The sequence below is a fragment of the Mercenaria mercenaria genome, chromosome 13, assembly GCF_021730395.1.
Source record: "Mercenaria mercenaria strain notata chromosome 13, MADL_Memer_1, whole genome shotgun sequence".
Lineage (NCBI taxonomy): Eukaryota > Metazoa > Mollusca > Bivalvia > Venerida > Veneridae > Mercenaria > Mercenaria mercenaria.
The window spans coordinates 18,940,951-18,954,300 of record NC_069373.1 but is presented as its reverse complement, the minus strand read 5'-3'; the positions used below and the strand labels follow the sequence as shown (position 1 = coordinate 18,954,300).

The following is a 13,350-nucleotide window of genomic DNA, read 5'->3' as shown; positions in this document are numbered from 1 at the left end:
TCATGTGCCTGACCCCTTTGGTAACAACCATCAGACTTTATAATATGATTGCCTGAGGTCAGTAGATGGTCAGATTTTAAGGTCACAGTTGCCTTGCAGCTGGAAACAGTTTACCATCAGGCTTAGACCTGTTACCATCAAACTTCATAGGATGATTGTCAGAAGGTAATAGATTTTGTTTCAGAGGTCATTAGGCTGAAGTGCAAGGCCAAATGGAGGAGACTGACATATTATGTATTTTACAAATAGGTTTTGTTTACTTCTTTTTTTACTTGAAAAAATAATGTCACATTGATGTTCATATTTACTTGATTATCAAAGACCTGCAAAAACCTACAGTTTAGAGAAAAAAAAATCAGATTTCCTTGCTGATTTCACTCCCTTTATGACAGAAAACAAATACCAGAATGTCTTTACTTAAGCATTTCAGTTTTACTTAAATGCTTGAGGCTTTAAAATGTATTTGTTGAAAAAAAATGTAAAAGGTACGATTTACTGGTTCTAAGAGACAGACAGATGAAAATGACTTAAAATACTATGAATAGAATAGTCATTTACAGTCTAATAGAGACGTACAAATTATTCATTGAGCTGCATATAATTGATTTTATCGTATTTTTGACATAGTTTATAATTACATATATTTGATAATTGCTAGACATACCACTTTAAATTTGTAATTGATTCTAAAAATAAAAACAAATAAATGGCTAAATTATAAGACTGTACAAATTTACCTTACCAATACTAAGTTTAAGTTTAAACAAACAGTTTCTTTCAAACATCATTACTTTCTGTTGGCATACTCTCTTAGTAAGAGTCAAGAAGATTTTAGTTTTTCTCCACTTTTATGTCCCCCGCCCCCCCCCCCCCCCCAAAACACACACACACACTAAGGCGACATATTGTTTTTCCCCTGTCTGGCATCCTTCCGTCTCACTTCATTTCTGGTCAACTGGAAAACCATTTGACCAAAACCATCAAACTTTTATATGATGATAGGGCTTACGGAGCAGATGACTTCTATTAATTTGGGGTCACTTGATCAAATGTCAAGGTCACAGGGGTCTGAACATGAAAAACCATTTCTGATCAATAACTTGAGAACAACTTGACCCAGAATGTTGAAGCTTCAGAGGATGATTAGACATGCAGAATAAATGATCCCTGGTGATTTTAGGGTTACTTGATCAAAGGTCAAGGTCACAGCGCCAGAACATGGAAAATCATTTCCGATCAATAGCATGAGAACCATTTGACCCAAACCTTCAAACTTCATAAAGTGATAGGAGATACAGAGTAGATGACCCCTATTGTTTTGGGGGTTGCTCAATCAAAGGTCAAGGTCACTGGGGCCAGAATATAAAACTGTCTCTGAAGGGCTAGAATATGGAAAACTATTTCCAATCTATAACTTGAGACCCACTTGACCCAGAGGAACATTTCCTTCCAGCAGCAAGCCAACTTGATCTAACTTGGTATATATTTTGTTTCAAACTAAAAAGCTAGCAATTGTTCATTTATACTTCTAAGAATAAAAATGACATAATACAGTGCTATAGTTACAGTGTTTCCAGTTCTTTATTGAAATATGTCAACATTTGAACAACATTACAACAAAACAAAACGTTTTAGGAGGAAGAAAATGTTTTGCATATATAACTGAAATACTGTTTGAAAGAAGTGCACTAAACCTACAAAAACAAACTGACAAATGTTCATGTTTCCATGTTTCAGGTTATGCATATTACGGGGAATATCCATTGGCATTTGCAGCATGTTTTGGCTACATGGACATCTATGACTACCTCATTGATAATGGAGCAGACCCCAATCTCCAAGATTCATTCGGGAATACGACGTTACATATGGTTGTAATTGCCGATCAACCTGTAAGTGAAAGATCTAGAGCTGCTTTGATGCATTTAAAAAAAATTACATTTTCCAGATTTTGCTCATAATGTTACAATTCAATTCTTACAGTGTCTACAAATTCAAATTGATATTTATGGTGTAAGCTATAACACTGTTTTATGCAATTGTGGTTGCCTAATTATATTTATATATTTGTGCTCCGCCTCTGATTCATGTGGGGAAGTTGGCAGTTACCTACAGAGAACAGGTTTGTACTGGTACAGAATCCAGGAACACGGATTAGCCGTTAAGTGCCTGCCGTTATATAACTGAAATACCATTGACAAAATGGCATTAAACCCAAAACAAAGAAATAAAATTTACAATAGCAGTTTCTCCATTTCACTTTGTACATTTACACTCTCATAACAAAATAGGTATCTCAATTTTACTTCCATACAGTAGTGGTTTATCAATTTCACTTACATACACAAAGTTTAACGGGTTCTCAGTTTCACATTCAGATATTGTTTTTTTCATTTTCACTTCCATTCACCAGTACTTTCATACAAATAGTGTTTTCTCAATTTCACTTCTATACAAAAGTGGTTTCTCTTTTTTATGTCCATATAACAGTGCTTTCGTAGTTTCACATTTATACAATAATGGTTTTCAACAATAATTTTACTTTTTTTTATGCCCCCGGCATCTACTGATGCGGGAGGCATATAGTGATTGTCCTGTCTGTTCGTTTGTCTGTCCGTCCATACGAGGTTAACCAAATGGGACCGTTTCGTCTAGCATCAATACCCCTAACTAGAGTGACTTGATACTAATGCAGATGTTACCTGTGACCATTCCTCATCTTCAGACATCACTTGACCTCAGTTTGACCTTGACCTTGAACTTGACCTCATTTTGGACTTAGGTTGCTTTGTATCGACAAGGATGCCACCGGGGGCATCAAGCTTTTATTGAACGCAGCTCCTTGTTTTTCAGTTTAACTTACATATGATATTGGTTTCTCTTTCATACAACAATGTTTCTCTATTTCACTTCCTTACAGTAATAATACTGTATTTCACTTCCATACAGTATTTTTTTTCTCTTTCATACATTAGTGTTTCTCCACTTCACTTCTGTTAATAATGTTTTTCTACTGGTATATTCTGTTACATGAAATAGGGCTTTAACATATTAATGATCTTTTTATTATACAATAATTTTTTCATAATAGAAATTGGTAGTAATACTTAAAATCAATATGCAAGACAGTTTGTAGACAGAAGGTGTTTATTCTTTGATGTATAAGGCTGGTATAGCAATGTGTAGCAAGAAAATGTGTGTTCTATGTCATCATATTTATACACATTATTCAAAAAATGCATAGCATCATGCTTAATTTTTAAACACATCAAAATTACATATTTATTGGAAGTATGATGTATTATCTTTTGAAACATACAACTATTTACTTAATATGTTTCGTTTATGAATCGAGCGTCAGTCAGACACATTGTATTAACTAGTTTACACTGATCAAACTGTCATGGCGTTTTTTTTTTATTATTCAGAAATATCCTTATCTACTTCCAAAATCTGCTGTAACAGAAATATAATGATGCTAATTTATATGTAGTTCTACCAAGCCATTCATTCCTTGTGACCTAAACTGATTTAAGGACTTCATGAATAAATGAAAGAAACGGTAAACAATGAAAGAAAGCAAAGAAATTAGGAAGTGAACACTGCAGAAAATTAAATGTCAGTTGATCAGTTGGTGGGACAGCTTTCAAGTTGTCATAGCTAAGCCTGTAAGTGTTCTTGATGGCAACTTTTGTACTGTAGAAAAATTGCATAAAAGTGGAATCAATTGAACAAACAGAAATTACGATGACAAAAAATTTAATGAGAAATATGCACAGCTGCATAATAATTGAATTGTATCTTACTGATTGTGCGTTTCATGATATTTGAACCGCCTGTCAATAAAAACATATGTACAGTCAGGCTGCACAAAAGCAGAAAATGAACAAAAGCACATAAATCAGCTCAATTGATCGACTAAAATGACAGGAAGCAGTTCATAATCAACCGTTAGATTTACAACCGTATTCAATAATAATTGAACCCTGAATGGTTAATTATATATGCATAAACAATAACACAATTGTAAAGATGACACCTAGGCCAAAATTGTTTATTGTTTGATTCACAGACACAAATCATTATCGAGACTATGCATTTTTTTTAAATTGTCAATAACATGTAATGTTTGAAGGGCTGATCGAAAATCTGTCAGAATTCATTGAACAGAACAAACATTGTTTAAATAGGCTGTCAGTTTTGGTTTATAAGCTTGACTATTTGAAAAATAGGTAGAGCTATTGGACTCACCCATGCGTCAGCATCAAGGTTTTAGTTAAGTTTTTAGCTTGTCTGATTTTTGAAAAAAATATACGAGGTAATGTTGTCGCTTGATTTTCGGCGTTGGTTAAATTTTTTGTTTAGGTCCACCTTTTCTCAAAAGCTATAAGAGCTACTGCTTTGAAACTTTGCACACTTGTTTATCATCATTAGGTGACTATGTAGGTCAAGAACCATAACTCTGGTTTGCAATTTGTCAGAATTATGGCCCTTTTTATACTTAGAAAATTTGAGTTTCTTGGTTAAAAGTTTTGTTTAGGTTCACCTTTTCTCAAAAACTATAAGAGCTACTGCTTTGAAACCATGTGCGCTTGTTTATCATCATTAGGTGACTATATAGGCCAAGAACCATAACTCTGATATGCATTTTGTCAGAATTATGGCCCATTTTGTACTTAGAAAATTTGAGTCTCTTGGTTAAAATTTTTGTTTAGGTCCACTTTTTCCCATAACCTATAAGAGGTACAGCTTTGAAACTTTGCACATTTATTGATTATCATTAGATGAGTAAGTAGACCAAGAACCATAACTCTGATATGCATTTTATCAGAATTTTGGCCCTTTTTGTACTTAGAAAGTCTGAAGAATAACTGCTTACATATTGTTGAGCACTTGCAGACGAGTGATGGGACCCGCAGGCGGTGCTCTTGTTGTATGTTATCTGGTATCTCAGTGACCATTGAAACTTCACAAGCTTATTCACTTTAATATACAGACTTACACTGCACAGGTTCCATAACTCTGTTTTGCTTCTTTACAAAATTATGCCCCTTGTCTTACTTAACAATTTTGGATTATAGTTTTTTATGTAAGCTGGTATCTCAGAACCTACTTACGGGAATGGTTCCAGTCATCACACGCTTGTTCACTGTGATGATCAGATGTGCAGTGCACAGGTTCCATAACTCTACTTTGCCTTTTTACAAAATTATGCCCCTTTTAAGCTCACCTGTCACGAAGTGACAAGGTGAGCTATTGTGACCGCTTGATGTCCGTCGTCCGTCAACAATTTCTAAAAAAATCTTCTTCTTGAAAACCACTGGGCAGAATTACACCAAACTTAACAGGAATGATCCTTGGGTGGCCCCCTCTCAAAATTGTTCAAAGAATTGAATTCCATACAGAACTCTGGTTGCCATGGCAACTGAAAAGAAAAACTTTAAAAATCTTTTTGTCCAAAACCACAGGGCCTAGGGCTTTGATATTTGGTACATAGCATCATCTAGTGGTCCTCTACCAAGATTGTTCAAATTATCCCCCTAGGGTCAAATATAGCCCCGCCCTGGGGGTCACATGTTTTATATAGATTTATATAGGGAAAACTTTGAAAATCTTGTTGTACAAAACCACATGGCCTAGGGCTTTGATATTTGGTATGTAGCATCATCTAGTGGTCCTCTACCAAGATTACTCAAAATATCACCCTAGGGTCAAATATGGCCCCGCCCCGGGGGTCCCAAGTTTTACATAGACTTATATAGGAAAAAAAGTTTAAAAATCTTCTTGTCTGAAACCACAACACTTAGACCTTTGATATTTGGTTTGTAGCATTGTCTTATGGTCCTCAACCAAAATTGTTCAAATTGTACCCCTTGGGTGAAAAGAGGCCCTGCCCTGGGGGTTCCAAGTTTTATATAGACTAGCTTATATAGGAAAAAGCTTTAAAAATCTTCTGTCTGAAACCATACGACCTAGGCTTTTGATATTGAGTATGATGCATTGTCTAGTAGTCCTCTACCAAAATTGTTCAAATTATGCCCCTGGGGTCACTTAGTTATTATGTTAGTTATATAGGAAAAATACTTAAAAAATCATCTGATCCTATTTCCAAGACTGTTTAATTATAATTACCAGATGACCCCAAGTAAAATGATGTCACTTGACTGTGACCTTGACCTACTGACCTACTTTCTTGTTTTTTAAGATACAGCCTTGAGATTTTGATGACATACACAGTTTTGCACACAAATCGTAAAACTAAATTTCATTGACCATGAATGTGACCTACTGATTTTCTTAATATTTTATCATCAGTTTGACATTTGAAACATGTAACTCATATTACTCAGGTGAGCGATCCAGGGTCATCATGGCCCTCTTGTTTACTTTTATAATCATTCAGCTGACAAAGCTGTTGAATAGTTGAGCGTTGCTGTCCTCCATTAGCTCTTGATCTATTACACATCTACTTACCCTGCTAAATTTCTATAATGAAATTGTCCATCTTTCAGTTTGAACAGTACCATTCACTGTTAAAAGGAGTTGTTACCGAAAAGATACTAACTCAATAGCAAACCGTGCAGATCATGATCAGACTGCACAGATGTGCAGTCTGATCATGATCTACACTGTTCGCAAAGTCAAACCAGTGGTGTCCAGTTAAGAGTATAGTTATAGGAATGATTTGTTTGGAGTCAGGATAATGTGACTAAGATGGGTATCATGTAATGTGTCATTGGCTTGATATTTTATTTAGACAGTATGATAAAGTTTAGCATTGTGCTCACTACTACAATATAGTTACCATCATAATTTGACTAAACCACTGATTAATTACCTTAAACCCAAAATCGCACCCACTCCATAATGAAATAACTTTTAAAATCAAAGCCTTGAAATGTCTGATGGTTGTGGGTTTTTGGTTGATTTATTTTCTGTTTAAATGCCAGTCTATGAATATACATGAATGAGAAATAAATACAAATTTAATGTGCCTCATATCTAAGATGAACTCTGCCTGACCCAGCTTGTGATGTAACCATGGGCTGGAATACCTTATCATTGATAGATCTTATATAATCTAAATGGTCAGTGTGAGTGGATACAGCTTGAATAAGAACTGCTTGTTTATTGATAATTCATCCGCATTGTTCATGAATGGGACTATTTTGTGTAGCACATGAACATCCTTTGGATGTGATTTGGAATCAAATAAAGATGCTATGATTGTCAGAAATACACTTTAACTTTGGTAGCGGGATAAACCCGCAACCAAAAACTGCTGTAGTTTTTTTATAACTTTTAAGACATGATGTTAAAACAAAGCCTTCAAAATCACAATGCAATTGTAAATAAGTAACATGAATTAACATCTTTTTTTTCGAAATTATCACATTGCTTACATTACATTTTTAGCAGTTCTAAGAATATATCATAAAAAAGGAGTACGATATTCTCAGTTGACGCATTTGTACCATTTTCTCACAAAGCACACTGTTGAAAATTTATAACTAGTTATGGTTAATTTAAATGAAGTTAAAATAAAAAGCTCCAGTGTTGGCAGACAAAATACTTTGACCAGTCTCTTAACAGTTCATCTGATTGGTTGTTTACATGCACATTTGTGAAACTGACCAATGGCATTGTTGCATTTATGTGTGAACTTAATTTTTTAACCATTTTAGCCAGGCATTTGAGAAAACACAATAAGAGCAATGTTTTCATTGAGACTATTTTCTAAGTTTGATTTATTTTAGTGTAAGATGCTGTTAAACTGGTTAAAATTAGATTGTTTTCAGTGCAAATTTTTAACTATTTTTGTTGTGTAATCATATGAAATATATATACAAATGTAATTGATATAAAATAATCCAATTTGCATTATACAGAAGTGTGAGGTATTCTAGATAGTGTTTTTGTTTTAGCCCCTAGTGTTGGTGGTTACTGTTGCCTGTCGTCAATGTTCCATCCTAAGCAGTGTCAGTGTACTGACCCCTGTGACAATGAACTGGCCCCAAGTGACAGTGTTCTGGTCTCAGATGTCATTTACTGAACCCCAGTGTCAGTGTAGTGATCTGCATTTTTTAACAAAATGATCCCCTATGCCAAGTGTACTTGTGTCCAATGTCATTAAGCTTATCTCCAATGACAGTGTACCCTGGGCTCAAAAGTCAGTGTACCTGCCCCTGGCCTCTAGTGTCTATTTATTTCCAGTATAAAGTGCCAGTAAACTTATCCTTAGTGTCCATGCTCTGGGTCTCAAGTGTTGGTGCCTTGGTTCCCAGTGTTGGTGCAGTTGCCTCCAGTGTCATTGTTCTGGTCCTGAGTCACAGTGTATTGGCTTCAAATGAAAGTTTGCCTCCAGTGACAGTGTATTGGTCTCGAGTGTCAATGTGCTAGCCTCCAGTGTCAATGTACTAGCCTACAATGTCAGTGTACTGGCCTCCAATGACAGTGTACTGGTCTCGAGTGTCAATGTGCTAGCCCCTGGTGTCAGTGTACTAGCCTACAATTTCAGTGTACTGGCCTCCAATGACAGTGTACTGGTCTCAAATGTCATTGTGCTAGCCTCCAGTGTCAATGTACTAGCCTATAATGTCAGTGTACAGGGCTTGAATGTCAATGTACTAGCCCCCGATGTCATTGTACTAGCCTGCAATGTCAGTGCACTGGCCTCCAATGACAGTGTACTGGTCTCGAGTGTCAATGTGCTAGCCCCTGTTGTCAGTGTATTAGCCTACAATGTCAGTGTACTGGCCTCCAATGACAGTGTACTGGTCTCGAGTGTCAATGTGCTAGCCCCTGATGTCAATGTACTAGCCTACAATGTCAGTGTACTGGCCTCGAGTGTCAGTGTACTGGCCCCCAGTGGCAGTGTACTGATCCCCAGTGTTAATGTACTGTTCCTGCCTCCAGTTACAGTTTACTGGTCTCGAGTGTCAGTGTACTGGCCCCCAGTGGCAGTGTACTGATCCCCAGTGAGAATGTACTATTCTGGCCTCCAATTACAGTTTACTGGCCTCGAGTGTCAGTGTACTGGCCTCCAGGATCAGTGTAGTGGCCCCCAGTGTCAGTGTACTGGTCCCATTGACTGTGTACTGGTTTCCATTGTCATTGTACTGATCCATATCAATGTAGTGTCAGTGTATAATGGTACCCTATGCCAGTGTACTTGTGTCAAGTGTCGTTGTTCTTTCTCCCAAGTGTCAGTGTACTGGTCCCATTTCACTAATGTTTCTCCTTTGTGTTTTGTCTCCACATAGAGTCCATAGCAGAATTTCTCACCTGTCTGTAAAATAATCAGAAACTTTCATCGTGGATCCTAATCAAATTTTGTAAGTTGTAAAGCAATTTTTTCAAAAAATTAAGTAGACACAATGGAAAACAAAGGTGAAATCTTGGTCTGATGTGAACAGTACATCTTGAGATTGTTTTGGGAGACTGTTTATAAAGATGGGCTCTTAAAAGACTCTCTTGTGTTTATTTTTATGTTTTCCTACACTATTGTCAAATTTTGTAATTTCGTTCTAAGACTATTGTATACCCCCCACCCCCATTTATGAGAGGGCTATATAGCGTTGCTGCTGCCTGTACATCTGTCCAAAATCTTGTGTGTCCAACTCCTCCCACACTTAAATTAGCCTGATTTGCTTCAAACTTTCGCAGATGAGCAAGCTAGATGTACAGATGACCATAGAGGATTATTGTGTGATTATTAATCCCCCGCCGTGGCGGAGGGATTATAGGAATGGTCTGCGTCCATCCTTCCGTCCGTCTTTCCGTCCTTCCGTCCGTAACAAAATTGTGTCCGGTCCATATTTCCTAAACCCCTTGAAGGATTTTCATGAAACTTGGGTCAAATGATCACCTCATCAAGACGATGTGCAGAACCCATGAGTCAGCCTTGTCGGTTCAAGGTCAAGGTCAAAACTCTAGATCAAAGGTTTGAGCCTGTCATTTTGTGTCCGCTCTATATCTCCTAAACCCCTTGAAGGAATTTTATAAAACTTGGGTCAAATGATCACCTCATCAAGACGATGTGCAGAACCCATGAGTCAGCCATGCCGGCTCAAGGTCAAGGTCACAACTCAAGGCCAAAGGTTTGAGCCTTCCATTTTGTGTCCGCTCTATATCTCTTAAACCCCTTGAAGGAATTTTATAAAACTTGTGTCAAATGATCACCTCATCAAGACGATGTGCAGAATCCATGAGTCAGTCATGCTGGCTCAAGGTCAAGGTCACAACTTAGGGTTGAAGGTTTAAGTCTTCCATTTTGTGTCCGCTTTATATCTCCTAAACCCCTTGAAGGATTTTCATCAAACTTGGGTCAAACGATCACCTCATCAAGGCGATGTGCAGAACTTACGAGTCAGCCATGTCGGCTCAAGGTCAAGGTCACAGCTGAAGGTCAAAGGTTTGAGCCTTCCATTTTGTGTCCGCTCTTTATCTCCTAAACCCCTTGAAGGAATTTTATAAAACTTGGGTCAAATGATTACCTCATCAGAATGATGTGCAGAAATTATGAGTCAACCATGCCAGCTCAAGGTCAAGGTCACAACTAAGGGTCAAAGGTTTGAGCCTTCCATTTGGTGTCCACTCTGTATCTCCTTAACCCCTTGAAGGATTTTCATCAAATTTGGGTCAAGTGATCACCTCATCAAGAACTCATGAGTCAGCCATGTCAACTCAAGGTCAAGGTCACAACTGAAGGTCAAAGGTTTCAGCTCTGTATCTCCTAAACCCCTTGAAGGATTTTCATGAAACTTTGGTCAAATGATCACCTCATCAAGACGTTGTGCAGAATTCGTGAGTCAGCCATGTCAGTTCAAGGTCAAGGTCACAGCTAAAGTCAAAGGTTTACCCTTTCACTATCCATAGCAGTGGCGGGGGATTTAGCTGTCTTTCAGACTGCCTTGTTTTTACTGTAGTTATGACCCTTTGATAGTTTTGCTTTATAGAATATAGAGAAAAATCTTGTGTCTAAAAACCTTACTGGTTAGAGGATGACACAGTATATGGGGGCATCTCAGTGTGTTCAATGGAGACAGTTCTAGTTTATTGATATTCTTATTTTCACATAAAGGATTATTTTGGCACTGTTAGTTATTGTCGTTGTTTGATATCTTTGTTCTTGCTGTTGTGATCCCAAGATTATGTGACAGTGGTTTTCCAGATTGTACAGAATTTTTTTTTTTTCATATGTTACAAAATAATATTATGATAATCAAACAGCAGTTTCAAAGTTTTATTTGAGACTTTTTCTTCTTTTTTTCTAAATCAAAGTGTAGAGTGCTTACACCATTTCTCTGTACACTGGAAGATACCTATTTGTTTCGAAGTTCACATTTGCAGTGTTTTGAAAGTTGTGTTCAAAACATTTTGACTATATATTGCTTGAGTATGCACATTTCTGTAGCTTCATCTTTGCTGTGTATGTGCTGTGAAATTTTAAAACGATACTTTCTAACCTTTGGATTCTATTTTTCAAAGTTTCTATAAAAGCTAAGATGTGTATTTTCTCATTGTATTTTAAAGGTTGTAACTGTTGTTGTATGTTTGACCCCATTTTGAAGACTATTATTCTAACACTGTTGTATTTTGACTCTATTTTGAAGAGTATCTTACACTGTTGTTTTTTGACTCTATTTTGAAGAGTATCTTACACTTTTGTATTTTTGACTCTTTTCTTAAAGAGTTTCATATACTTATGTACCTTTATTCTTTTTTCAAGAGTGTTTTTTCTATATTTTGCAGGAGATGTACAAGTACATGGTCAAACATCACAAGAAGCCAGCTCAACGTGATATTGTTAATAATGAAAACTTAACTCCGCTAGCCCTTGCCAGTAAACTAGGTCGTCATAGACTCTTTAAAGAAATTTTAGAATTAAACAGTATTGTAAGTAATTTTTTGCAGTTGTACAGTCATAGTGTTATGTAAGGTCTTTAAGTTCCTACAGAGTGGCATAATTTATTTTAAAATTACATATTTGTCCTACACCAAGATGTGTCTTTATTTTTTTTGTCAGTGATCAACTATCAATGCTGAGAGTCACAAGGGAGGAGTCAGACACCTCATTGGTTGATTCTTACCAACCAATGGCTATGTTGCTTATTGAGACTGGTTTCCAAACTCGTTTTTGTAATTGTTTAGTTTTGATAGTGAAGAAATTGCCTTATTAGCCTTGTGGTTGAGCACCTGCTCTGAGTGCAGGAAGTTATGGGTTTATTCCCTCCCTGTGTCATATTGAAAAATGGTTCTACAACGTAGTCCCTTCCTAGCATGTCACTCAGCACTAAGAGGGTAGTTCTAGGCATGGTCAGCCTGGTGTCACTATAATGTGTTTTGATGGGGTATCATGTCACATGTCTATGGTGTGATATATTCCAGTGAGGCAGCATAGCCATGTTTTGCATTGTGCTCACTGCTACATTAAGACACTGTCAAATGATGTTGAAAAAGGTGTGAACTCGAACACCAATTCAACAGTGAAGAAATGAAGATCTTGATAAGCTTCTTGTATCTTTAGTTATAATTATGTCTCCCACCACACATATTGATTTACTCCAGTCTGTGTCACAAATCTTGTCCACACTCCAAGTCGAACATTTCTCATCCAATCTTCACCAAACTTGAACAAAATGTGTTTGATCATAAGACCTTGACCAAGTTCGATAACTAGCCAAATCGGTCCAAGTGGCCCTTGAATTACAGAAAATTGGCCTTTTTGCTCTTGTCTGCGCTCTAAGTGGTACATTTCTCATTCGATCATCACCAAACTTGAACAAAATGTGTTTGACCATAAATCCTTAGCCAAGTTCGATAACTAGCCAAATTGGCCCAGGCAGTTTGGAATTATGGCCCTTGAATTACTGAAAATCAGCCTTTTTACTCTTGTCCGCGCTCTAAGTTACTCTTGTCCGCGCTCTAAGTTGAACATTTCTCATCCGATGTTCACCAAACTTGAACCAAATGTTTTTGACCATAACTCCTCGGCCAAGTTCATTAACTAGCCAAATCACCCGAGGCACTTCAGAATTATGGCCCTTGAATTACCCCAAATCAGCCTTTTTACTTTTCAAAGGTATAATTATTTGTAGTGAGTAAACAGTATATAAAGACTGACTTGCTATTTAGATGATTAGGCAGTTGTGGGAGACATTCGCTTTTCTCAAAAGCAGCTCTAGTTAATCTATAAGGTGACCTATAGTGCTGAACATTGTTTTTTTAATCATCAGAAAACTGTTGTTCACTACATGCCTTTTTCAGATGCCAGAGTAATTTTAAACAAGATGATACTTAATCTTATTTAACTGGAAAATAGACGCCTTTAAACCTGAACAGTTTCAA

General features: G+C 36.7%; 1 protein-coding gene across 2 annotated transcripts in view; it reads left to right on the top strand.

Moving 5' to 3' along the window:
• LOC123529511 (transient receptor potential cation channel subfamily V member 5-like) overlaps positions 1–13,350 on the top strand; it is a 97,493-nt gene that overhangs the window by 31,931 nt on the left and 52,212 nt on the right. For both annotated transcript variants that reach the window (XM_045309877.2, XM_045309879.2), the window contains exons 5-6: positions 1,738–1,892; positions 11,755–11,898. In XM_045309877.2, the coding sequence (XP_045165812.2) occupies positions 1,738–1,892; positions 11,755–11,898 (299 nt within the window). The remainder of the gene's footprint in view (positions 1–1,737; positions 1,893–11,754; positions 11,899–13,350) is intronic.